We start from the raw sequence: 8,161 nt of genomic DNA, 5'->3' as shown, positions 1-8,161 counted from the left end.
GACCAAAGCGTTGTCTTCCCATCTGTCACTACAAATGAGTTATAATTTGACATACAGCTGCATCGTCAAGCGATGCCTAGATAGATCCATTCAACCATTTGTTGAATGGAAAATGATAAATTAATCGTGGAGTAACAGAGTGGGCTAGAGGGGATTTCCATCCATCCCCCTGCTTTGCATCTTCCCAAAATGTCAGTGTCACCTTACCAAAATAGTATTTATATCTATGTGGTGCGAGCTGGCTACGCCACACCCCTTTCAGTCTATCTCCTGCCCTCTGAGCGCTTGTTTTGCAGGTCCCCTCTTGATCCTGCAGCCTATTCTAAAAGGGTAGGAGAAGTCTGCTTCCTCTTTTTCACCAGACCTGAGTTGGGTCACTGTGGTAGGGAGTCACCTCTCTGGTCTCGTAGTCGGTGGTACCTCAATGGTCTTGGAGCTATCCAAAAAACCTCAAGTCTAACCAGATATCCTCAAGTTCTCTGCACTTGCATCAAAGTTTCAGCACTTCAGCGTTGTTCACTCGGCTTCTTCACCCAACATCCAAGTTTCCCTTTCGCCTTTCCAGGAACGCTTCCATGGATCAGTCGAAGTACCGCATGGCGGGCGTGCAGGACAAGCTGGAGGTGCTGGGGGTGGAGGACGATGCGGGCAATCCCATCAGTGCCCTGACCATCCTGTCGCTGCTGGAGCGTGTGGCAGGCATCATCGACAACGTCCAGGCTGGCCAGCTCCGCATGGAGGAGCAACAGCTGGACCTGGAGACCAACATCAAGACCATCCAGGGTGATGTCCTGAAGCTGGCCAAAGACCACACCACCACCAGTGGCACCGTGGAGAAGCTCCTCCAGAAGACGCGTAAGGTCAGCTCCAATGTCAAGGAGGTGCGCATGCGCGTGGAGAAGCAGAACTTGCGCGTCAAGAAGGTGGAGACCACACAGGATGAGCTGCTGACCCGTAACAAGTTCCGAGTCATCATTTATCAGGTAATTGGGTTGCACTTGGTAGTGAACTGGGTAGTCAAAAAAATGCACTGTGAAAAGGAGTGTGGAGTGTGCGTTCACTAAATGTTGCTAGTCAAAAAAAGCTAGCCTCAATATTTGGTGACAAAAGATGTCAGCAACTCCAGGTCCAATAATGATTTGTGGTTTTCTGAAATAACAGAATAAAAATAGTAATTAGTATGCAATGTAAACAATACCAGGATGCAGTGCTACAATATTACCATGAAGTAATATAATAAGCTGCAATAATAATAAATGATAACATTCACAATCAGCTGTAGAATGCACCATTAGGTAACATAAGGAAACCGTAACTGAAAAGCTCCACAAGGATGTAGGGCAGAGCTACAAATAAAGAGGCCAATGATACACAGGCCAAAGGGCCATGATGATGAGCAACAGCTAGAAATTCTCCATTGTGATTAGCATACAAGTTACAGAACTAATGGAAAAAAGTACCTGAGCACATGAACGAAAGAGGATACCATAAAGCCTATAGAAATAATACCTTGTGGTAATAAGACCTTGCGTGGCCGAGGTTACACGAAAGGAATGAACACTGTACACGTTCTCTATACAGATACCAATTACAGGGCATAAGGCTTCAATGAGTAAAAGAAAATCATTTAACTCTGTGTGCTAAAATAGCAAACAATATGACACAATATGCAATTAAGAAAATATGATAAGGTTCTTACTGTTGTATGAACGCACACATGTACAAACTTACGTTTAGTAATGAAACAACAGGCAAAGGTGCGCCGGGGGGAGATATGCTAATGCGTACAACAAGTTCGGGCAGGTTCTGACCTGGCGAATATGCAAATGCACTCATGCAGAGCAGGTGAGTATTGTACACCATGGGTGTACCAGAAGTTGCAACAAAACTATGCTCAGTGGTCTAATATGCTCTATAAACAATTGATACTGTGTGTGTATAAAGTATTAATGATACATCAGTGAACTATCATCTGAGCAAGTCTATTTATTGGCCAGTGGTGCGAGTCAGTGAAGATATACTGTACTAGGTCAGTTTTAAGTCGCTGGATATTAGATATAGTTTAAGCGAATTAGAGAGGGTTCACATCTTCTTTGGTAGATATTAGAGCAATTTCAAGACAGTAACAAATGAAAGCGCTGACTCTGTTAAGTACGAGTTAGATGCATTGAGAAATGGGTACCATTTAAGGGCCTTCAAGTACTACTGCCAGGTAGCCTAGCAGTTAAGAGCATAGGGACAGTCAGGAAAAAAACATGCCCCACTCTAAGACATTGGCATGAGTGAAGTTATAGTATATATCTTTGATGAAAATAGATACTAGGCAGCCTAAAAGAGACTTCAAGCCTTCTGTATTAATAGGACATATAGCTCCCGTTAAAGGGACTTCCGGGGGCAATGAAAGCTCTGTGTGCTTTCCACTGAAAGAAGCAGCTGCTGTGTGGTCGTGACAGAGAGTCCTATTCTGGGAGAATGGTATGCTCCCCGCTGCCAATGGGGACACGATAAACTGCCTTCTTATGTGGCAGCAGACTGTTAGGGCCAATCTGAAGAACGAGGGTCTGCCAATCACGTGACCCCGCTCTGGGGCAACCTCTTACTAGACTAACGAGAAACTGATATCAGCAGTCAGTGGGTGTCACATGTATTTATTGTCAAAGAATGAAGACGGTAGTGATTTCCTCTGTAGCGATCAATGTTGGAAAGCCGCCATTTTTACTGGGGCCTTTAGCTCTCAGATAAGTCATGGCATTTGAAACACCATTGCTTTAAATCCCCCTGAAGTTGATGTCTGCGCCCACGCGTAAATCTAATTAGCATAATAATAAAAAATCCCCCCAAAATCTGTCAGTTTAAGCATTGGATGCATCTCAATCCACTGCATCCACCGATGTCGCACTACCACATCTGCGGTGAAAGGTGACTGAGCTAGAGCTGTGTTTGTCAGACCAAGAGACATCCCGCAAAACACCAGTCTCAACGTCAACAGTGAATAGGCGACTCCGGGATGCTGGCCTTCTAGGCAGAGTTGCAAAGAGAAAGCCATATCTCAGACTGGCCAAAAAAAAGAAAAGATTAAGATGAGCAAAAGAACACAGACACTGGACAGACGAACTCTGCCTAGAAGGCCAGCATACCGGAGTCCGCTCTTCACTGTTGATGTTGAGACTGGTGTTTTACGGGTACTATTTAAAGAAGCTGCCAGTTGAGGACTTCTCAAACTAGACAGTCTAATCAAATCAAATCAAATCAAATGTATTTATATAGCACTTACATCAGCTGATATCTCAAAGTGCTGTACAGAAACCCAGCCTAAAATCCCAAACAGCAAGTAATGCAGGTGTAAAAGCACGGTGGCTAGGAAAAACTCCCTAGAAAGGCCAAAACCTAGGAAGAAACCTAGAGAGGAACCAGGCTATGAGGGGTGGCCAGTCCTCTTCTGGCTGTGCCGGGTGGAGATTATAATAGAACATGGCCAAGATGTTCAAATGTTCATAAATGGCCAGCATGGTCAAATAATAATAATCACAGTAGTTGTCGAGGGTGCAACAAGTCAGCACCTCAAGAGTAAATGTCAGTTGGCTGTTCATAGCCAATCATTGAGAGTATCTCTACCGCTCCTGCTGTCTAATGTACTTGTCCTCTTGCTCAATTGTGCACCGGGGCCTCCCACTCCTCTTTCTATTCTGGTTAGAGACAGTTTGCGCTGTTCTGCGAAGGGAGTAGTACACAGCGTTGCACGAGATCTTCAGTTTCTTGGCAATTTCTCACATGGAATAGCCTTCATTTCTCAGAACAAGAATAGACTGACGAGTTTCAGAAGAAAGTTATTTGTTTCTGGCCATTTTGAGCCTGTAATCAAACCCACAAATGCTGATGCTCCAGATACTCAACTAGACTAAAGAAGGCCAGTTTTATTGCTTCTTTAATCAGGACAACAGTTTCCAGCTGTGCTAATATAATTGCCAAAGGGTTTTCTAATGATCAATTAGCCTTTTAAAACGATAAACTTGGATTAGCTAACACAACGCGCCGTTGGAACACAGGAGTGATGGTTTCTGATAATGGGCCTCTGTACGCCTATGTAGACGTTCCATAAAGAATTATCCGTTTCCAGCTACAATAGTCATTTACAACATTAACAATGTCTACACTGTATTTCTGATCAAGTTGATGTTGTTTTAATGGACATTTTTTTAAATGTTCTTTCAAAAACAAGGACAATTCTAAGTGACCCCAAACTTACGAACGGTAGTGTACATGTCGGTTGTTTTGCTTTAGGATGCCCACAGGCATCACAAGACTCATTTTGAGGGTCCCCCGTACCAGTTGAAAAAATGAATGGAAGTATACAGTACCAGTCAAAACACACCTACTTATTCAAGGGTTTTTCTTTACTTTTACTATTTTCTACATTGTAGAATAATAGTGAAGAAATCAAAACGATGAAATACACATATGGAATCATGTAGTAACCAAAAAAGTGTTAAACAAATCAAAATATATTTTATATTTAAGTTTCTTCAAAGTAGCCACCCTTTGACTTGATGACAGCTTTGCACACTCATGATTCCATATGTGTTATTTCATAGTTTTGACGTCTTCACTATTATTATACAATGTAGAAAATAGTAAAAAATAATAATTAAACATCCTTGAATGAGAAGGTGTATACAAACTTTTGACTGGTACTGTATATGGAGACTGTTTAGTGCCAAAAAATTAGTGGTTAAATACAAGTAAAAAAAAAATGTTTCCTGATCTTTCTTATATCTCAGATATAAGAAAGAGGACAGACACTTTTTGGAGGGACTATGTGTTGTTCCATGTAGTGAATCTGTTATGCAATGCGTTTATTATGCAATGCGTTTGTATAGGCTAATATCAGTAAGGCCAAATAAACATTTTCATCAAACAGTGCTTATACTCTTATGGGTAATGGCAAATCATTATATATGACTGAACTTTAAAGGCCTAGGGGCTAGCTTTTCATGGAAATATTTGAGGGGAATTGTGAATGGCCATTAGTACAAATGCCTGTCAGTCTCTGTAGTCAACTTTAAAACATGGCTTCTGAAGATGATAGTTATACTACACTTTACAATAAGTGTTTAGCGAATCTCATCTTTCCTCTATGATGATCCCTAGGAGGGGCTTCATTTCCCTCTTGCCTGAATAGGACAGTCTGAGTGTAGTATTTCCAGATGACTGATTTGCTGTCGGTTATTCTGAGGGCCTGGCTAGCAGGGCAGAGATCTCCTAATATAGTACTTTTGCCTCTGACGCAGCAATGGCTGCAATGGCCATTTAACTTTAGCTAGGAAGCAAGCACTGTTTGTTATAGAGACAGTCATTGCCAGTGGCAAAGCACGGCAAGACTGACAAATGTGACACAACAGCTCAGTATGGGCCAGTAATAGGACACAGATAAATGGCTGTAGATTTTCTGGGGGTGGCATTGTTTGAGGATAGATATTGGGCATGTACAGCCAAACTTTCATTCCAAGCTAGAATTAACAAACACAAGGTAACAACATATTTGTCAAGGTAATGTGTATTCTGTATAGCAGCAAGGTCTTTGTTGTAGCAGTCAAGCTGTCGTTATCCCTGTTTTGGGGTTATACATTACAGGGCTGGTAAGCCAATCACATGGACATCATCAATCTTATACAGACACTGAATGACCAGCTACCGTAGGGCTGACAGAGAGAATTTAGAACATATTGTGCGGTCTCCTACTCTGTACCATGAGCCTGATCCGTCCATGTGCTGTTATGTAACCATGACAACAGAGGCACCAATAAGGTCAGATTTCAACATGAATAAAGTAGCATCGAACGCACACCATCCGTTGACGGAAGCACAAGCCCAATGTGGTTGTGACCAATGACTGTCATCTTATGGGTGGTTGCCATGTCGGTCGGCCAATAATCTATTATTATTGTCGGGCAACATCCCGTATGATAATGAAAAAAATATGCTGGCCCACATTCCCTGGTGGTGTAATTGTTGTGTCATTCACAGAGTCCGGGCATGTTCAGACGACTCACCCTCTTGATTAATGAGAGTGATTGTTGGAGGTGGCTGAATCTTTATTAGAATTAATTGGGTCTCAGATTCAAAGTCACCTGCAGAACCCAGCAGGTTGCCCAGTCATCAGAAGGGGGGTCACTACCACTTTTTAGGAATGCATAATAGACAGGGAGATTCAGCAATTAGGCCTTGTATCACATAGTGCCAGTAAGTTTTAACACTAAAAGGGTTGTTGGAAGTACTTGTTAATGGCACATCTTTCGATGCTATTCTTGGGTTTATAATTTATCATGTTTCTCATATGTTTCTCATGTTGTGAGCTAAGTTGTCTTGAGTTATTTGCTGAGAACACCCACTCATGTATGTCCATATCTTGCGGACTGCAATGACACAGTGTGGTTTAGGCTACCATTGAGAAACGGATCTTTCCACCAACCTCTGTGATCCCTGTAGAAAAATTGGCCACGGTATTGAGTGGTTTCTGGCGTGTAATATATAGCCCAGCGGGACATATACTGTTGCAACCTCAAAGGGCAAACTCAAAGACGTAGCAACCGTTAGAAAACCAAATGTCTGATAGGGAGAGAAGAGAAAGCTTGTATAAGTTCTCCATAATTGCCCAAAAAGTGAAAAGTCAAGCAGACCTGGTTTCAAAATGTATGTTTTTCCTTTCAAAGACTTTGAGCATTTGATTGAGAGTTTCTGGAGGCCACATGGTTGGCATTTTTGGGACTATTCCATTGCACCAGAAAAACGTGATCAAGTAAAAAAAAAAAAAGACTAATACTATTTCAACCCAGGTGTGCACTCAACCATTGGCTATATAACTTAAGAAGCCAACCCATATTATTGTACATTAAAAGAGTTAATTTGCCTTTCTTTAGGGGGAACATGAGATCCCTTCGGTGGCCGTGACAAAGACCCCAAAAGGAGCTGTTGGTATGGAGGGGTTGGTGATCGAGCCAGACACCTACGATGTCCCCGAGGACATCTCCTCAGACGAGGAATACATGACAGTGGACGAGACTGAAGGAGGCTCCAGAACCGCCCGCTTGAAGGCGTCAGGCATGAAGGGCATTGAAAGCATCAAGCAGGCCTTCTCCAAGGAGACCATGACCAAGACCAAGGACAACTTGGGCACCAAGTTCCACAACATGGGCGAGAAAATGGTGCCCCCCGAAAGACGGGAGAAGATGCACCAGGCCAGCGAGCGCATCAAGCACTCTGGCGAGAGGCTGAAGGAGAACATCGCCAAGAAGGCCCCCACCAAGGAGTCCTTCCGCATCAAGCTGAAGAAGGAGAGGACCGTGGCCGAGGGCCAGGAGGGAGCTGAGGCTGACGGGGAGGTCGATGAGGCGGTGACCCCAGTCAAGGGAAGAAAAAGCCCGGAAGTCAGTAAAACCCCGGTAGTAACCTACACAGAGGTTGTAACGGAAAGGGAAACCAAGAGGGAGGGTCCCGTGGAGGAGCCGGCCGCCATCCGGATAGGGGAGGTAGGGAAATTCACTGTGGAGGCAGTGGAAGAAGGCAAGGAGGATGAATACGACAGGAAGTAGATCTCCAGCATGTTGCCGCAACACAACGAGAAGTCACCAAAATAGGAAGTGAAGCCGGGTAGGAAGAGAGCTTGCGGTGTCTTGCAAGAGAGATGGTCTGTGACGAATCAACATCGACGACAGACAATTTACATTATCAATCTGTTTAAAAATCAAAGAGATACTTCTGTTGGATATACAGTACCAGCCAAAAGTTTGGACACACCTATTCATTCAAGGGTTTTTCTTTATTTTAAAAATGTTCTACATTGTAGAATAATAGTGAAGACATCAAAACGATGAAATAACACATATGGAATCATGTGAAAGTGGTTGAGAGAATCCCCGGAGTGTGCAAAGCTGTCATCAAGGAAAAGGGTGGCTACTTTGAAGAATCTCAAATATATAATATATTTTTATTTGGTTAACACTTTTTTGGGTTACTACATGAATCCATACGTGTTATTCCATAGTTTTGATGTCTTCACTATTATTCTACAATGTAGAAAATAGTAAAGATAAAGAAAAACCCTGGAATGAGTAGGTGTGTCCACACTTTTGACTGGTACTGTGTATACTGACTGGTCTACAGA

At 42.9% G+C, this 8,161-nt stretch overlaps 1 protein-coding gene across 1 annotated transcript; it reads left to right on the top strand.

Annotated features, from left to right (window-relative positions):
• Nucleotides 1-254: 254 nt before the first annotated feature.
• Nucleotides 255-7,631, top strand: cavin4a (caveolae associated protein 4a). The gene is made up of 2 exons (XM_029703978.1): nucleotides 255-983; nucleotides 6,918-7,631. The coding sequence occupies exons 1-2, from the start codon at nucleotides 576-578 to the stop codon at nucleotides 7,587-7,589; spliced, it is 1,080 nt and encodes a 359-aa protein (XP_029559838.1). The 5' UTR covers nucleotides 255-575; the 3' UTR covers nucleotides 7,590-7,631.
• Nucleotides 7,632-8,161: the final 530 nt, after the last annotated feature.

Source organism: Salmo trutta, chromosome 21, assembly GCF_901001165.1.
Source record: "Salmo trutta chromosome 21, fSalTru1.1, whole genome shotgun sequence".
Lineage (NCBI taxonomy): Eukaryota > Metazoa > Chordata > Actinopteri > Salmoniformes > Salmonidae > Salmo > Salmo trutta.
The sequence above is the reverse complement of the archived record's forward strand: the minus strand, read 5'-3'. Positions and strand labels throughout refer to the sequence as shown.

What these genes read in the sequence shown, in the direction of transcription:
- cavin4a (XM_029703978.1), top strand. Translation starts at nt 576, where the DNA reads ATGGATCAGTCGAAGTACCGCATGGCGGGCGTGCAGGACAAGCTGGAG. An exon ending in TCCGAGTCATCATTTATCAG is followed by an intron (nt 984 to 6,917) that starts GTAATTGGGTTG and finishes GCCTTTCTTTAG; the next exon opens with GGGGAACATGAGATCCCTTC.